Source organism: Scheffersomyces coipomensis (assembly GCF_036884675.1).
Source record: "Scheffersomyces coipomensis strain NRRL Y-17651 chromosome Unknown DFJ63scaffold_5, whole genome shotgun sequence".
Lineage (NCBI taxonomy): Eukaryota > Fungi > Ascomycota > Pichiomycetes > Serinales > Debaryomycetaceae > Scheffersomyces > Scheffersomyces coipomensis.
The window spans coordinates 1,489,120-1,507,567 of NW_027042896.1; the positions used below are offsets into that span (position 1 = coordinate 1,489,120).

An 18,448-nucleotide genomic window follows, 5' to 3' on the forward strand; every position below is an offset into this window, starting at 1 on the left:
AGATTACTCTACTAATTCTACAAGTTTTGCAACGGTTGAAGGTAAGTCAAAACAAGTCATAAATATTATATTAACAAATCTAGTTATATTATATAATTGGACAAATGTATCAAACACCGGTCCAGTTGAATGTTGAGTGAGTGGTAAAGGTACCTACAAGCTCAATGTCAGCAGAACTTGTACCAACTAAGACTTTGTAGGTATCTTTGTCAGATTGCCAACTGTGTTTAGATCCATTCCAGTATGAAGTTGCTTCTTTAATACTGAATTCTAATTCCACAGATTTAGATTCTCCAGCTAATAAATTAACTTTGGCAAAATCCTTTAATTCTTTTACAGGACGATTAACTATTGGATTTTCAGCTTGAATATAGATTTGAACTACTTCAGCACCTTCTAATTTACCAGTATTAGTAACATTAACAGTGACATTAACATTTTCTTCATTTGATTTGACGACCAAGTCATCAAATTTGAAGGAGGTGTAAGATAAACCATACCCAAATGGGAAGAGTGGTTCTAAACCAACTTTATCATAATATTTGTAACCAACGTATACATCTTCACCATACCAAACACGGCCATTAGTAGCACCGAAATTAATGTAGGATGGATTATCTTGCAATCTCTTTGGGAAGGTCATTGATAATTTACCTGAAGGATTGTGATCACCGAATAAAACATCAGCAATTGTGTTTCCTAATTCGTTACCACCAAACCAAGCATGAACTAAAGCAGGAACTTTATCTAACCAAGGGAATGTAACCGGAGAACCTGATTGATTAACAACAATCACATTAGGATTGACCTTGACAATTTCTTCAATTAATTGATTTGTGTAACCTGGAATTTCCATATCTGGTCTATCAAAACCTTCAGATTCCCATTCTTTTGAAAGACCAGCAACAATAACAACTTTATCAACCGTTTTAGCTAATGCAACAGCTTTATTGATTTCAACCTCAGCTGGAGACTTGATCCGGATACCGAAATAAACACCACCTGCTTCGACTGGTCCATCTGGTAAAGTATAAGTTGGAGCTGAACCAAATTCTACTCTAACATTATAAGATTTTCCTTTTTCTAATTGAATAGAACCTCTTTCTTCTCTAGTACCCATACCTAAGAAAAATGCATCACCTTTGGTTTGCTTAGTTTTATTATCAGCAACTAAAACATCGTCAACAAAAACTTGAGCAGTACCCAAACAAGAAGCACCAAATTCGTATTCAGCAGTTTCATCTGGAACAAAGGTACCAGTCAAGTCAGCATAAAATAAAATGTCATTTGGTTCTAATCTTTCACTTTTAAAGTCTGAAAGGAAAATTTGAGAAGTGGATAATTTATAGGTTTCAAGTAAGAATCTATCACCTTTATATCCAGGAGGATGCTTGTAAAATCTTGCATCAATTCCAGCTTCTCCATCTTCGGCAATTAAAATACTTCCAACATCAGGTAAGTTTCTATCTAAAAATGCACCTAAAGCGTAGTCTAAAGTAACGGTATTTCCACCTTCTGCAATTTTGTTTTTAATACCTTCCCAAGGGGTGATCTTGTAACGAGCAGCTAAAGAAGCTGAACCACCACCAGAATCTTGGGCAGCTTTTACATTTGGACCAATAACAGCAATCTTTTCTTGCCCCTTAACAGCAGATTTTGATAAAGGTAAAATATTACCTTCATTTTTCAATAAAACAATGGATTCATCTCCAACTTTTCTTAATAATTCTCCAGCAGCTGGATCTTCATTAGCTGATTCGACAACATCATCAGGAATTTCTGCTTTTAAACCTTCATTAACTAAATTTAAAACGTAACGGACATTTTCATCAATTACAGATTCACTAATTTGATTTGCTTGAACCGCGTGAAGAGTTTGAATAGCTTGTCTAAATCTAGTAGGACCTGGCATTTCTAAATTTAATCCTGCATCTAATGATTCTTTAATTGAATAAGTACCAAACCAATCTGACATAATTGTACCATCATACTTGAATTCCTTTCTTAAGATATCTTGCAAAATAGCAGTACTTTGAGAAACGTGTTCACCATTAACCTTGTTATAAGAGGTCATTAAAGCCTTTGGATTAACATCTCTGATGGCAATTTGGAATGGCTTTAAGTAAACTTCTCTAAAAGCTCTATCAGTAAGTAAAGTATCAACATTCTTTCTTTCATCTTCTTGATCATTACAAACAAAATGCTTAAGACATGCAACAACTTTTTCATTTTGGATACCTTTGACAACACTAGAAGCAGCAATACCAGATAAAAGTGGATCTTCAGAGTAACTTTCAAAAGATCTTCCTCCTAATGGAGAACGAACAATATTACAGGTTGGACCTAAGATAACGGAAGCTCCTTTCATTTTGGCTTCTTTACCCATTAATTCACCAGCTTCAACTAACAAATCCTTGTTGAAAGTAGCGGCTAAACCAGTACCACATGGAAAACAATTTGAAGGAACACCATTGAAAAATTTAGTTCCTCTAATACCATTTGGACCATCTGAGACTCTAATTGATGGAACCCCTAATCTTGGAATTGGAACTGTATGCCAAAAATCTTTCCCAGCTAACAAGGAAATCTTTTCAGGTATAGTTAATTCTTCGATTAAATAATCGACATCTAATTGCTTGTAACTTGTAGTTTTAATTGGACTCATCTTGTTCAACTAGATATGCTCAATAAAAAACCTAATTGTCAAAATCTTTATGATTTTGGTATATTTCGGAAAAATAGTTCTTTATATACTATTATAAACACAAACCAATTTTTTTTAACAAACCAAAAAATAATAGGAGAGTTTGTTACATACAGAGTTTCAAGAAGATTTATTTAAAAAAGTGAAGTGTAAAACATATATGGTCAACATTCTTCCTTTTGCCGACTCTCCAAGGAAGTATGTTAACTAACATCATATCATTGCTTGAAGACCATCTCTTTTAATGATCCATACAATACTATCTTTGTTAGTCAAACCTTATTGAATCGATTCATAAAGATGGGGATTTCATGGAAAATTTAGATTACGAATTACTGAAAATGTCAGATTTAAAAAGGAAATCGTACTGGTTTTGGAAAGCCACCCAACTATGGAAGACAAGTGGGGTAACCATTTTTTCCGTAGGCTTAACACACTTTTGACGACGCGTAGTTATGTATCCCTTGTATAGGGATGAATCCCCAATGGGGAGAGACTAAGCAATTTCCCCAGATATATTGCAAGGGAATATGTACCCCACCTTCATCACAACGCCCCCTCCTTTCCATTAGAGTTTTTTAAAAAATGTCTGATTTTCCTGCAAAATTAGAAAAGTGTCTTAAAAAATAATTTCGTGCATAACCTGCAAAATTTTAATTTGCATTTGCAGATTTAGGAATTGCTCCAAAAGTTTGACATACAGATAAAGAAATAAAAAAATAATGACCATGTTGTGAATCATCAGAAAGGCTAAATAAGTTCCTTGTTCAACAATCTTCAATTACATGTAAGTGAACTTTGTATAACAATAAAACTGGCAAGATGTAATTTTAGTGGAGAAGGTGCTGAGGGGTATGTTAAGTAGTGATTCAATTTCATTGATTACTTCACCAGCTTTCAGTCTTACAAGGAATAGTCAGTTCATATGTAGTAGAGTTTCTTAAGGGTTAGGGTATAACTATTCAAGTACTCTCCTTGGTGGGGAGTAACTTACGAAATACTGATTTGAGGACCAACCCAAGAGAGAGATCATGATGTCAAATCCAAGTTAGATCTAAATAGGCAATCATTCCATCTTTGTAATCACCGCAAAAAAATCAAATTAGACTTTTGTGTAGTAGAAATAGATCTTTCTCATTTACACGGTATCTAAAACGGTATCCGAGTTAGTCGTTTTATTCATACTTGGCTGGGTCTCAATCCCAAGTCATTTTTTTAATAGTTTCAAAAATTACAGGTTGTATTCTCAGCACACGAAAAACAAAAGAACAAACAAAATAAACAATCAAGAGGTCAAAAAATACTAATAAAGCCCTTATCAAGGGAACTACTTCCTAATTTCGAAATCTGGGGTTACACTGAAGTGGGGTAAAATCACTTCAATACAAATCTAGATATTAATACTAATGATATATTATCTATAACATAATAGCTATAAACGGACTTTCAAAACCGAGAACTTTTGTGACGATTAGTAGTCCTTTAAGATTTCATTTAACTCTTGTCTTTGTTCTACGTTTTCGAATTTGAAAGAAGCAGCTAATTCATCTAATTCTTCGAAACTTAAACCAACAAACAAGTCAGCATATTCATGTTGAGCATATTGAGAAAATAACATATCCTTAGCAACACGGAAAAGGTAATCTTGAGCAGTCCAGACGTGAGGGTAAATAGCTCTGTGATACTTTTCTGGAGTGTTAGCATGAATATGATCAATCAAATTTTGATATAATTGATTATATTCTGGATCAATATCATTTCCCCATCTATCTAAACCAAGCTTCTTCTTTTTAAGTAAGAATTCACCAAAGACTTGGTACCATTTTGATTTTGGAGAAACGAAAGTTAATCCTTGATAACCAATATCTTTATATAACCAAATAGACCAAGAAATTGGAGTACCATCACCAGATGGATCACCTTGTTTATAAACACTTAATTGATCTTTTAAGACCTTGTAACGAGCCTTGTTGATAACTTCTGGGTTTTTATCACCTCTAACTTCTGAAGCATAAACAGGACCGAACTCACCATTCCAAACTGGAACATTATGCTCTTTATGATATTCAACTTTTCTTTCGTATTGTTGCTTTAATTTTGAAACTTCAACTTCTGAACCAGTGTAAAGAGTTCCTTCAATATTTGGGAAACCATAAGTTGAATAATCATGAATAGAGTAAACTGAATTTGGAATAAAATCAGCTGGGGCTGGGAATTGTCTGAAATCCATAGAGTAAGTGTTACCATCAAGGAAAAAGATATGATTTGAATCGACAGCTCTAACTTGTTCATCTAATCTACGGTAAAAGTTAACCAATTTAGAATGATCTGGAACAGCTGGTTCATTTAATGGATTGTAACCAGCAACCCAAGTGTTGTCTTTGTAATGTTTGGCTAATTCGACCCAAAGATTGATAATACAATCTTGGAAGACTTTAAAATCCCAGAAAATAGATTTATGAATACCAGAATCAGCATGCCAGTCTTGATTTTGACCACCTGGAGTAGCGTGTAAATCTAAAATAGTGTAAATACCATATTTTGAACAAATATCAATAACTCTATCTAATCTTTCAAAACCTTTTGGTAAGATTTTAAAGAAATCACCTTCATCATCAACAAAATGACGATAATTAAAAGGAATTCTTAAACAGTTGAAACCTAACTCATTTTTATAAAATTCAGCATCTTTTTCGGTCCAGAAATATTCATAAAATTTATCAAAAAAATATTCAAATTTTTCTTCACCAATCTTTGACTTAATAATCTTTTTATGTTCAGTTTCATGACCTGGATAACCAGTAATGAAATTTTCCATATTTAAATGACCACCAATGGCAGTACCCTTTAAAACAACTGGTTTGCCGTGGGCATCGACAATTTTAGTACCCTTTGTAGTTAAAAATCCGCTTGACATTCTGTTTGTAATGTTTCTATAAATGTAAAATATCAATTGTATTGATAAAAACAAGTTTATATGCTTAAAGTTTGAGAATATGGGGAAATTAGTTGTTTTATAGATTGAGTTTGAAAAACTTCCCGAGAAACTTACAACTGAGTTCGCGTATAAAACTTTGAAAAATTGGTAATAACAAAGCAAATTATAATAGAAAAAGAGTCGAAAATCAATTTACATAACGAAGGAAAGTCGTAGAAGATTTAATTTTGCCGATGGTTAGTATGCATTATAAGGTCCATGCTGAAAATACCACTTTTGCTTATTTTTATTGCTTTATATGAGATTTTTTTGGATTTTTTCGTGGGGGATTGAGGGCGGAATTGTTACAGTGCACTCAGTAAAATAATAGCCTAGTTCATGGGATAGTATATTTCTGACTGTACCTTCTTCAGAGAATATTAGCATTGACGTTATCATAACCCTAAGACTATTTCCAAGAAAAAAATTCCAACAGATGTAACTAAATCCTTGCTTTGTGATGCTTTTATTAATCAAAAATACAAAATCAATTTCCCCATACTTTTGGAATTGGAAGGTTATAGAGTAACACATTTTTAGAACATAAGGTTATGCTTCCTAATTAGGAGATCAGCCATTGTGAGGCTGCTAAATGAAGATTTAAAGGGGTTATATTCTAAATTAGGAAGTGTTAGCTGATATTCGCGTGGGTCTGAATGAGAAAATTCCACCTTTGAGAAATTTGAATGACTGGCTTCAACCGCATATTGTTAACAATGACAACTAATTTAATTTCCTAAACCAAGTACAACTTAGATGGGGAAAGACCTTCCCTCATATATCTAGAGTTCTCATACAATATCATAGCAAACCTGCATTTCTAACAGGTTGTTAATTATTCCTGATACTTCTTAAATAATCATTGGAACAGCTTCGTAATTCAAAATCTGGGGTTCAAGTGGGGTCAATGTACTGGAGAAATTACTATAGGAAATAACAAATAATTCAAATTTAACTGATTTTAATAACAATATTTGCGGATTTTAAAAACCGAAGAAAACTTAATAATCAGTATTCTTGCGGTATAGAATTCAATTTTAACCCTTTCAAATCTGATAGAAGCAGCTACTCTTCAAGACTTAGACCAACAGATAAAATATTGTATTCGTGTTGAACATGTCATAAGCATAGATACACTAATTATATTTTTACTGTAGCTTTTAGCGAATAATTACACTGCATCTTACGTTTCTCGATTTAAATCGTAAAGAAGTTATTATTATGTCTACAAAATTATTTTATTATTAGGTACAATTTATTGACTAAAACTTTAGACTATATAGACCTTCAAGGTAAGAAAAACAATTAAAGACAAAGTTGTCAGCATATTAAAGAATAGATTCATAATTTTATGGTACTAGAATAAGCTTAGCTATCTTAAGCTCTTTCACCAATCTTTCCAGTAGACGAGTTACCGTCCTCCAAGTGTTCGAAAGCAGGCTTTTCATCAGAAGAAGAAAGATTTCCCAATGTGGTACCAGCATCATCACCGAAGACAACAGCAACTTCTTCCAAAGTGTAACCGAAAGTTTCAACGTACGTAAAGTAGACAACAACCAATTCAAAAGCCAAGACACAACACCAGACAATATAATATTTCCATTCAAGAGCAGCCATGGCAATTGGGTTGACGTAACCGTTATAGACAAGAGTACATAATTGGGTGAAGTACATAAGGTTAAGACCCTTAGCTCTGTGTGAGTATGGTAAGACTTCAGTGGCATATAAGAATGGTAAACCATTAGCACCAATATCATAAGAAAAATAGAACAAGAAGATCATGGCAAGAACACCTCTACCCAAACCCTTGTCTTCGAAATTACGTTGTTGATTAATAGCTGAAAGGATAGTCCAAATAATGTAACATAAAAGCATACCGGAAAGACAAACCAAGAATTGATGTCTTCTCTTGAATCTGTAAGTAAGAAGAGCTGCACCAACAGAGATTACAATATTGAAAACTTGTAAATAACCGTTGATCTTCAATTGTTCAGTACTTCCAGTGTAACCAATACTGTCCAAAACTAAAACAAGATAGTAAGAAATTAAACCATTACCAGACATTTGCATAAAGAAAGCAGTAAAACAAACCAAGAATAATCTCTTTCTGTAAGTCTTGATCTTGATGAAATCGAAATAAGAAGAGCTAGCATATAATTTTTCTAATTCCAAAGCAGACTTGATTTCTTTAATTTCAAATTCAACTAAAGCATCTGCTCTTTCATCTTCAACATCACCAGTGTGGAAAGTCTTAAGAATTGCTCTTGCCTTTTCTTCTTTGTTATGGTCAATCAACCATCTTGGAGATTCAGGACAGAACCATAAAGTCAAAACTTGAATACCTGGCAAGACAGCTTGTAAATAAGAAGGAATTCTCCAAGAATTGTCCCCTGACATATTTCTGGTACCGAAAGTAATCCAAGCAGCAAGAATGGCACCCAAGTACCACAAGGTGTTGAAGACAGCAGTACATGAGGATCTGTAACTTGGGAATGAAAGTTCAGCGATCCAAGCTGGAGCACCAGTCAAAGCAATACCGACACCAAAACCAATAATCATTCTAGAAACTAAGAAGAATGCATAGTTAGTAGATGCACCTTGTAAGATACCACCTACAAATGAAATAATAGAACCAAAAAGAACACCGTACTTTCTACCCCAACTATCACAAATAATGGAAGCAACACTGACTGCAAGAATAGAACCAAACATAGTACCGTTAGCAAGCGTACCCAATTTGTATCCAGTTGGTTTACCCATGGTGCTTTGCCAAGAGTCAAGAGCTTGTACACCATTCAACATGGAACCATCGTAACCGTTATTGGTGGAAGCCAAAGCAATCAACGCAATATAAAAATGTAACTTTAAGAAATGACCGTATTTCCACCAACTTTTGGTTTGGAATATTAAGTCATTGATATCGACATTTGGATCGTTTAAGATGTTTTGTTGTTGTTCAATGTGATCACCGATTGAAAGGGAATCAGTTTGATCTTTCATGTTCTGAATTTTTTCTGACATTTTAACTACTATAATGCACTTTATAAATCGACCAGCGAGTAAGTTGTAGTAGTAACAAGGGAATGATGATAAATAGAAAAATAAATATTGAATACCTTAGCAGGGAGATGCAGTGTATTTATACAAATAAGGTTGAATTCAGATTTAATGAGGCCATAGAGATGTGTGATTTGACTTAGAGCTCGATATGACAGGGGAACCATACTCAGATAAGAAGGTATTTCCATTTCCATAGTAAAATGCTAGAGAATATGTACCCCACTTTTTGTAAACTGTAATCTCATCCATGTGGAGCAGACATTTTTATTTTTGTCTGGTTTAATGCTTGCAAAAATAAAAAATTGAAACTAGAAAATATTATTTTTGCGTTAAAAAATATCTGTAATATATTCACGTATCGAATGCATGAATTATTGTTGAACTTTAACTTAATAGTTTATGGTAACTATTTTAATGCGCGTTTTCTTGTGGGGTAGGTGGTCAGTTCGACCCCCTCCCCCCCAGACACAAACGGTCCTTTGCAAAATCTGTGTCCATTTCCTATTTCGGAACAATTCCCTGACCTTCATTTGTCTCATGTCCCTGCACTGGGAACAACACCGAAATAGGAATTGAAACCTGAAAATATTTGATCGCATTTAGAGTACAATGTTTATTATCTATTAATGAGCCGTTTATGTTTAAGCAGTCGTGAATTTTTTCCACTATGATTTCCTGCCCCTCGGGATCAAGTTATGAAATATCACGTCTGTTGGATAATATCAGTTAAAAGAATTAAACCAGTAGCATCTATAAACAACAACAAAACGTGTAAAGCGTTTTAGACTAGAGTTATCCTTCTAAGTCATCTATAATGAATCTTGATTACAGAAAAAGAGGGGGGACGAGGTGAGAGGAGGGGAGAAAAATATGTTTAATTTGATTTGATAATAAAATACAAATAAAAATAAATTAAAAATAAAATTAAAAATAAAATTAAAATTAAAAATAACAATGAAGCAAATTAGATGAAGAAAAATACCAAGATAAGTTTGCTGAACTAAATTAAAAGGATTAACCTTCATTTTTTACCCCAAGACTTACCCCATGTATTTAAAATATACGAGAATGTTTACGCGCACATCCTTTTCTATTTCCGATCTTTTTCATCGTTTGTTATTTTCATGATCCATAAATGAATGACGATAATTAGTTGAAATTAATTAATTAGCTGAAATTGTTAATTAATTGACACAAACAAATTAAATTAACAAATTGATTATTGAGTAAATTAATAATTATGTGCTAATAAATATTTTTAGTTTTATCTGTTGCTTTTGCAATAATTATTTTTATCAATATATTCACCCCTCTTTTTAGACAACAAATTATTATTAACATTCGCTAAGTGTATTTTGCTCTTTCGAAGTTTAGATAATTATTTTATGCTGGATGGGGAAAAGGAAGTAGTTGTTCTTTATACTCGATTATAGCCGCGTTTATGTTTGCTCCTTGACTATAGTAAGACAATTCAGTCTATATCGAACATCATTCATTTAATCCGTTAGATGTGCAGAAATCAAGCTTTTGATCATGCAACCTGTTGTAACGCAATTTACCGAAGGTTACAGTAATTAAAAAGAAAGTTGAACTTTGGAACTCTTAATCTGCTACAAAGGTGACAGTTTCGATTTTAACAACAAATCCAGTCATGGAAATTCATCCGTGATAAAAAAAAATGTCTGTCTGATTTGCATTTGGTTTTTATTTTTTTTTTTTGATTTCTTTTTACGCACAAAGGAAATTCTTTTTTATTATAAAAAATACTGCAAAAATGTGGGGCTATAGAATGAATAAGAGGATAATCCACCTAACCTGCAAAAATGATATTCAATGTGTTGAAAGTTTCAATATTGATAAAATACGTAGTAGTAACACTTTCTAATTACTTATACTTATGTTTTACGACTGCTTAGATTGAACGAGGGGATGCCCCTCATGAAATCATCAGTATTTTTATCTTCATTTTCATTATTTCTATCATCGTAAATATTTTTTAACATGAAGTTTAGGGATTGCTTTGTGCACTACTATTATTAAAAATTAAATTTTTCTCGGACGGGTGTAAAAAATTCAGACAATAAAGGCAAATTTTATTTTTTAAGATTCTGGTTAATTAGCATTGTAAAAACAGAATATCATTATAGTATGGTTGCAGATTTGTTATAAACTGATTTTGACAACTGTTATAATCGATTATCCCTCATACTTCACTCCTTTGTTACTTACATTTTTATCTTTACTTTTTTGTTGTCTTATTTTCACAACTATATTCTCTTTTAATATTGGTCAGTATCTCCCTAGTCGATATACTGTAAAAGTAATTATATAGGAAGAGGAATTTCTAATATCTGAAATGTCTGATATAAAAGGAATTCATGCCAAGGCACTGATAAGATTGAATTACAACATACTATGAATAATGATCATTTATCTTTATCATGATAAACTATGATGGAAACATTCACGTTTTTACATGTTCTTAATAACTTTAACTTCCACTAATATTGGTTATGATGGTTCTATGTTTAAATGGATTACAATCTTCAGCTATCTGGAATAAAGAAATGTTTTCCTTACAGGTACTATTTTTGGTGCTCTTTCAAATGGTAACACTATCGGTGTTATCTTATGTTTCCCAATTGCTTCCTAAGTCTCTCATAAATTCAGTTGAAATACACTATTATGATTGATTCTTCTATTACTGTTCTTGGTGTTGCACTACAAGGTGCTTCTTACAACTATACTTTCTTCTTATGTGTCAGAATTATTTTAGGTTTTGGTTTTGGTTTTGGTTTTGGTATATCTACTATTTCTTTTCCATCTTTGATTGACGAATTATCTGATCCATTTTACAGATCTGCAAATACTGCCATTTATAATACTCTATGGGATTTAGGTAAGCTTATTGCTGCTTGGGTTACTTATGGTACCAGAAATATCAGTACCTTTTATTGTTGGAATATTCCTTCCTACTTACAAGCTCTTCTACCATTGGTTCAAGTTCTTTTATTCTAAAATCTCCAAGATACTTAGTTTCAAAAGGTGAGATTGAAGTCATCTATTGGAAAAGTTTTACACAAACCCTGGTAATGATGAAGACCAAGAACTTACAAAGAAGTTGAGTTTGATATTAAAAAAATCCAAACCGCTTTAGAATTACAAAAACGTTTACTCATGATCCTCATACTTTGATTTCTACAAGATTAATTTACTCAGAAATCGATTATTCTTATGCTTCTTAACTGCCTTCATCTTTATTTGAATAAGGTTTTAGATTCCATTGATAGTACTGGTACCGAAGAGCAATTCGCTTTTAACAGTATTTTAATGGTCTATAACTTGGCCGTTTCAACGCTTCAGCTTCCATCATTCACAATTTCAGAAGAAGAGCTGTATCCTTAATCTATATGTTAGGTATGTTATATACCTATATAAATTGGATTACTCTTTCTGATGGCAATCAAAAGACCCGTTTCGAACATAAAGGGTTAGCTATTGGTGTTCTTGATGTGATTTTCCTTTACTATCAATTTGGGAAAAAGCATTCTTGCTTATGATTTTGGTTCCCATATTTATAGATTACTGAAATATTTCCATATCCTACATAGAAAAGTGTCTTCACATTTTTCCAATTCACACTACAAGTTATTCTTCTTTTCAACGGTTTCGTTAACCCTGTTGCCGTGACTGCTATTGAATGTAATTATTAGATTGTCTACTGTTGTACTCTTGTTATAGAATTAGCCCTTGTTTACTAATTCTACATTGAAACTGAAAGTTACACTTTAGAAGAAGTCGCTACTGCGTTCGATGATGATGCCACTGCCACTTCATACGACTTTTCATCTCCAGTTGAAAAGTTAATTGTTGAACATGCTGAAACCACTAGTGATGCTTCTTCTGAACAAGTCCCCCAAGTTTAAAATATTCAAGAAGTCTAAAGTGCATAAAGTGTTGACCTAAATCATTTTTACTGAAATAATCTCTTTATCTAAGTTCAATTATTGTCTCTTGATAAGATTTAAGTTTTAACTTATTGTATTGAAATATAGATTAATTCTAAATAAACAAATAATTAATTTAGGTGCAAAATCGGTTTCAGCAATCAATTTGACACCAGTACCGCAATATATAAGCGAACGTATCTTCATCACAAGGAGTAACTCTATATAAGAGTATATCAAGTAACATGACTACAAAGTTGTACGACTCCATAAAAAGCTTGGAAATAAGATGAAAGAGTTGCAACCTTAATACAGACGCGTACTTGTTGTTGTCGTTGATGTTGCTGTTGTTATTGTTGTGATAGTTTGATCTTTTGGATAGACCGCACTCGGATTGAAATCTGTTCCACGATAACTGCGAACTATAATAACACAAAACCGCGTCACTAAAAAAACAGAGATGCTATACAAATTTTATCTACGGACATATCGCAGTACCACAATTCATATATATGTATATATATATATATCCAAGTATATATCCCTGTTTTGGGTTTAGTTTTACGTTCTTTTCTCTTATCATATTAGTTAATACTATAATACCCTTAATCAATAAACTAAAATGTCTACTACTACACAAACAGTCGGTGCTACCACCAAATTAAGTCAACATGAAATACTTCCTGCTAAGAATGATGAAGGTGCTTTAGCTAATAGAATCAATTTAGAAACTAGAAGTCTCCATGATAAAATAGATAAAATGATGAGTTTTAGATTTGCTTTAGCACTTAGAGATGCTAAACTTTATCGTCAAGGTTTACAAAGTTTTTATCATGTATTTGCCGCTATTGAAACTAGTTTAAGTAAACAATTTGCTAAAGATGATGAATGGAGTGACATGTTAAAGAGTGTATGGAAACCAGAAGTTGCAAGAAGAGAAAAAGCTGAACAAGATCTTTTATTTTATTACGATGATAGAAAGGATAAATTCATTACTCCTATTATGTCAGAACAAGTCAAATTTTTCAATCATATTTTAGAAGTTACTGAAGAAAAACCATATTTGCTCTTTGCTTATTTACATGTGATGTATTTAGCTTTATTTGCTGGTGGTAGAATAATGAGATCATCATTTGCCAAAGCTACTGGTTTATTTCCTCATAAAAACGGGTTAAGACATGAAGATATTGTTAAGTTAGGAACTAATTTTTTCACTTTTGATGTTACCGATGAAGATTTATTAAGAATAATATATAAAAGAGATTATGAATTAGCTACTAGAAATGCTTTAACAGAAGATCAAAAATTAGAAATCATAGAAGAATCTAAATATATCTTTGAACAAAATGGGAAATGTATAATGGAATTAGAACAACATAATTTACAAGTTTTGCATAGCAAATGGACTTATATTGCTGTTACCAAAGGGTATTATGTTTTATTAGTTTTTGCTTCATTAATTGCATTGTTTTTCCTTAGACGAGTAATTTTACACTTATTATAACTCTTCTTCTGGTAGGAAAAGTTTCAGTTTATAAAATCTTAATTTAATATACAAATAATCTAATTTTAAACTTTTTATTTAACGTATGTAATGCTTAGTCTTCATCTTCTTCTTCTACGTCATCATCATCTTCTTCATCACCTCCAGCTTGTTCTCTTGCAGCTGCAGCTAATTCCGGATCTAACTCATTAGTGACACCTTGTGGATGATCGTTCAACCAAGTAGCAGTCCAAGCAAATATTCTACTAACATTATCTTCCATTTCTTCCACTGAATTGGAATTAAGTTCAATAACTATTTCTGGAACATATGAGTTTCTTGCTTCATCAGCAATCACTTCCATGATTTCACAATCAAGATTTTCTTGAATTTTATTATCTTTATAACCTCTCTTCTTTAATCTATCAAATAATAAACGATTATCAGTTCTTAATACAACAACTAAATCAATCAATCTTTCTGGGAAAATTTCACAACAATGCCAGTCGACTATTATACCACCCTTTTCTAAATCTACTTCTAAAGAATCTAATAACTTATCTTCATCAACTACTGAAGTATCTAATACTTCATCATAACTATCAATGCAATCACGTTCTTTTGCAATATCTGAAATTGAGAGATGCTGAAATTTTGATTTTTTATTCGTTATTTCTTCATTTAACTGAGCCAATAAACTTTCAGCATGTGAAGTCTTACCACAACCTGGTGTTCCAGTTATTATTATATTAGGAATATATCTTCTTGACATTATAGATCTGATTTAGTTGCAACCTTTATTGACCCTTCTATTTTAAAGATGAGTTTCTAAAAAAAAATTGGTAGTGAGACAAAGTCGTGTAGTCGCTCTAGAACGAAAATTATTTTCCCTTACTGAGTGAACTCTAATATCAAAAGACAGTATCACCAAAATTCTATTAAGATCACTACAACATCAATCATATAATAATTGATTATATTTAACAGTCAGACGAAATGCGTAAGTATTACTTGAATTAATATACCAGTTTTGATTGAATCAAATTACTAACATGTCTCTTTTTAGCTACGCTACCTCCAGGATTATCATCCGCCAAACCAACTGCAAGTAACGAATCAACACGAAGTGACAATGATATGAATAAATATGGTATGTCAGGATTGAACTCGTTAATAAGAATGGAAAAAACAGATTATACATCATATGCTATAGGGCAAGATATCACCATGAGTGGTCTTGATTTATCAAAAGAATCCAAAATACTTAAGAATTTAGCTTCACCTTGGTCAGAAACATCCAGATCCGAAGTAGAACCTTACATTTCAATGCCACCTTCAATAGTCAGCGAAAATATCATCCCATCACCAGGCCCATGCGATAATAAGATTCAGTCATTCACAGATGAAACTTTATTTTATATATTCTATATGAAACCAAGAGATACTCTACAAGAATTTGCTGCTCGAGAATTAGTAGCTAGAAATTGGAGATATCATAAAGATATTCAAGTATGGTTAACTAAAGATAGTAATGTTGAACCAGTGTTGCTTAGTCCTGATGTCGAAAAAGGTGTATATATATTTTTTGATCCTCATAATTGGGAAAAGATTAAAAAGGAGTTTGTTTTACATTACTCTTCAGTTCAAACCTAGATCTTATTTTGTATTATAATTAGCATATTTAATTTCAATTTATTCTTTCGTGTAGGTAACTTTATCAACTTTGACTTCTCCCCCTAAGTAGGTGTAAATATATAAGGTACAAGTTGAACCTTGTGTATCTAATAAACAGAATGAAGGAATGATTGCATCTGATTCAATGACTTCATTTAAGACTTCAACATCGATTGAATTCGTTAAAAGATCCAGCTCTATTTTTTTGTCAACCGTTTCAACATTTTCATCTTCTTTCTTTATTTCTTCTTTATTGACTTCGCCTTCTTTATCATCCTTTTTCTCAGTCTCAGGCTCCACTTCATCTTCTATATCTTGAGCATCATCTTGTTCTGGCCAATCAAAGGTATAAGCACCAGTTGCACTACCTGGATTTATAAAGAACCTACCATCAAGAGTATAAGCTTCGACCTTATGGGTCCCGCCCCAAATCAAAATATCCACATCGAGTTCTCTTGCCACATTCAGTAAAGCTAATGGATCATTTTTTGGAACTATTTGGTAACCATTGGTAAATCCAATTCTTAAATTATCATGGACAATAACATTGTGTAAAGGTATTGGCTTATCTTTGTTACTGATTGCAAGCAATTGTTGTGATAATATCTGTGAATCATCGAACTCTCCCTTGACTAAATGGAATGAATTCGATAAATTATATAAAAATTTCAATATATCATTGGAATTGATTATATTCCCCAAACATATAACTTCAGATATTTTATTGTTTGATGGTATTGAGTTTGGATTGGGACTTAATAACTTACGGAATTTGGATGGTATATCTACCGATCTCTCCGGGATATATAGATCCCCAATTGCTAAGGTCAACATTTGATAATGGTTTGATTTGTTATTTAATTACTATGGTTTTACGATATCGTTTTTTTAATATCAATTGTTAATTCACTTTTTTTCAGGCAAAGTTTAAGACTTTAGTGAGACAAAAAAAAATATTACTGACTATAAATAAATAAATAAAATTAAGAGTGTTTTTAAACTAATGGTTTGAAGTTAACTTTTGTAAGACTTGAGGATAATCTCTAAAGATAGCATCGAACTTATCTCTATTGGTCATTTGGAAAATCTCAGGATCTTTTGCTAACGCAACAAAGAAACTAGAAGTACCTGATTCAATTACTGTTAAACTAACACGAGTGATTTGTCCTGCAATTAAAAATGCAAAAGCAATAACTGGGGCATAATAATTACCATCTGAATTATATGCTGGGCTAGTAAATCGTAAGTATAAATAAGCAAGTAAAGCTGTAAGATAACCCACAAACAAAGCATAAAGATTCAAGGAAGTATTGATAAAACAATCATTAACTAATACATCCATTCCTTTATATCTTAATAGATCAAACGTGTCTTTAGCAGATTTGATATAACTCTTTCCATATAAGGCAATATAACAGTAGGCATAATGATTGAAGTAACGAACTAAGCTTTCAACAAACGAAACCAAAAAATCAATAATTAATACTAGACATGCAGCCCAACCTTCACCATTATTAAGTAAACTTTGCCTTAAAATTTGCAAAAGCAGCCTTACCAATTGAATCAAAGCCACTATTAAAGATCCAAAACTAATAGAACCAAAGCAGTAAGTCAAAGCTCTTCTCAATGCACCAAGCGCTGGTAATCTTGGTGCACCTTGATCAGAATTTGCCAAATAATACCATGTACCATAAACACCTGAAATTGTGACATGAATTATATTTCTGAAAACTTCAGAAATATAGTAACCTGCAAACATAACAAATACTAATACACCAATAACTTTTGCTTGGAAACAACTACCACCTCCAGCGCTGCAAGCTTCATTATTGTTATTTGGTTCAAATTTGACATAAGTTGCAACAAGAACAACACTAAAAAGCACACTAAAGGCAGCACTAATGATCATACCAACGAAGGAAACGACTAATGTTGAAGGATAAGCTTTCATTACATCAATTGCTATTGTTAGGATAGTTGCACTAAGAGGAATCCTTCTTCTGGCAGACCAGTAACACCAAGCAGTTAACAAGGTAAAAACCAAGAACACTATAGCAGCCGAGTAATAATGTTCCACAAAGTAGAAAATACTAGTACCCAATCCAAGAATAATATTAAAAATCAATCCTGTAACAATAAATGTCTTTGGAGCTAACCTGGCATAAATTATCAAGGCAGCTGATAGAACAATAGCAACCACTATGACGAATGAAAATAAAATAATAGTATTAGTATTGACTGTGAACGAGTTACTTGAATCATAAATTGAACCACCTTGGAATGAGAATGTTTGTCTTAAAGCGTTCAAGGTAATACCTGCCACAGCAACAAAACCAGCAACCACCAATAAGAAAATAATAGTGAACGGCCAATCATTATATCTAGGTTTTTCTATTTTAAAACTTTGATCAAAATTCTGAGATGGATCTGGAAGTTTTCCGAATTGTGCTGTTTCTAAATCTGCTGGAACTTGATAAACATCGTTACCATAATTTGGCTGATTGTTCTGTGAAGGAGGAGGATAGTTTGGGCGAGAGTATTTATCGTAGTCGCTCATCTCGCAGTTTCTGATTAATCACTCTCTATAAATTTGGAATTGTAGA

The 18,448-nt window shown here is 32.4% G+C and overlaps 9 protein-coding genes across 9 annotated transcripts; 3 read left to right on the top strand and 6 right to left on the bottom strand. All coding sequences in view use genetic code 12, as the record gives it.

The window, feature by feature from the left end:
* Nucleotides 1–109: 109 nt before the first annotated feature.
* Nucleotides 110–2,665, bottom strand: DFJ63DRAFT_288679 (beta-glucosidase; the record flags this gene model as incomplete). Its single annotated transcript, XM_064905162.1, has 1 exon — nucleotides 110–2,665. One exon carries the CDS (start codon nucleotides 2,663–2,665, stop codon nucleotides 110–112), a length of 2,556 nt encoding a protein of 851 aa, XP_064761326.1.
* Nucleotides 2,666–4,175: 1,510 nt separating this feature from the next.
* DFJ63DRAFT_336727 (glycoside hydrolase family 5 protein) lies at nucleotides 4,176–5,621 on the bottom strand (the record flags this gene model as incomplete). The annotated part of the gene is made up of 1 exon (XM_064908429.1): nucleotides 4,176–5,621. The coding sequence occupies one exon, from the start codon at nucleotides 5,619–5,621 to the stop codon at nucleotides 4,176–4,178; it is 1,446 nt and encodes a 481-aa protein (XP_064761327.1).
* A 999-nt stretch (nucleotides 5,622–6,620) lies between these two features.
* On the bottom strand, nucleotides 6,621–8,916 carry DFJ63DRAFT_207389 (putative hexose transporter). The gene has a single exon (XM_064904011.1). It carries the CDS (start codon nucleotides 8,700–8,702, stop codon nucleotides 7,059–7,061), a length of 1,644 nt encoding a protein of 547 aa, XP_064761328.1. The 5' UTR covers nucleotides 8,703–8,916; the 3' UTR covers nucleotides 6,621–7,058.
* Nucleotides 8,917–11,423: 2,507 nt separating this feature from the next.
* On the top strand, nucleotides 11,424–11,759 carry DFJ63DRAFT_288246 (uncharacterized protein; the record flags this gene model as incomplete). Its single annotated transcript, XM_064905129.1, has 1 exon — nucleotides 11,424–11,759. A coding segment is annotated over one exon (336 nt), but the record flags the coding sequence as incomplete, so codon positions are not given.
* Nucleotides 11,760–13,236: 1,477 nt separating this feature from the next.
* Nucleotides 13,237–14,388, top strand: HMX1 (Hmx1p). The gene has a single exon (XM_064907160.1). The coding sequence runs from the start codon at nucleotides 13,311–13,313 to the stop codon at nucleotides 14,190–14,192; it is 882 nt and encodes a 293-aa protein (XP_064761330.1). The 5' UTR covers nucleotides 13,237–13,310; the 3' UTR covers nucleotides 14,193–14,388.
* HBR1 (nucleoside-triphosphatase) lies at nucleotides 14,240–15,126 on the bottom strand. The gene has a single exon (XM_064904006.1). The coding sequence runs from the start codon at nucleotides 14,941–14,943 to the stop codon at nucleotides 14,287–14,289; it is 657 nt and encodes a 218-aa protein (XP_064761331.1). The 5' UTR covers nucleotides 14,944–15,126; the 3' UTR covers nucleotides 14,240–14,286.
* Nucleotides 15,127–15,844, top strand: DFJ63DRAFT_207080 (CCR4-NOT core subunit). Its single transcript, XM_064904007.1, has one exon. The coding sequence runs from the start codon at nucleotides 15,309–15,311 to the stop codon at nucleotides 15,822–15,824; it is 516 nt and encodes a 171-aa protein (XP_064761332.1). The 5' UTR covers nucleotides 15,127–15,308; the 3' UTR covers nucleotides 15,825–15,844.
* Nucleotides 15,845–15,863: 19 nt separating this feature from the next.
* DFJ63DRAFT_288797 (retromer subunit) lies at nucleotides 15,864–16,679 on the bottom strand (the record flags this gene model as incomplete). The annotated part of the gene is made up of 2 exons (XM_064905168.1): nucleotides 15,864–16,040; nucleotides 16,146–16,679. The coding sequence occupies 2 exons, from the start codon at nucleotides 16,677–16,679 to the stop codon at nucleotides 15,864–15,866; spliced, it is 711 nt and encodes a 236-aa protein (XP_064761333.1).
* Nucleotides 16,680–16,845: 166 nt separating this feature from the next.
* DFJ63DRAFT_314604 (uncharacterized protein) lies at nucleotides 16,846–18,402 on the bottom strand (the record flags this gene model as incomplete). The annotated part of the gene is made up of 1 exon (XM_064906393.1): nucleotides 16,846–18,402. One exon carries the CDS (start codon nucleotides 18,400–18,402, stop codon nucleotides 16,846–16,848), a length of 1,557 nt encoding a protein of 518 aa, XP_064761334.1.
* Nucleotides 18,403–18,448: the final 46 nt, after the last annotated feature.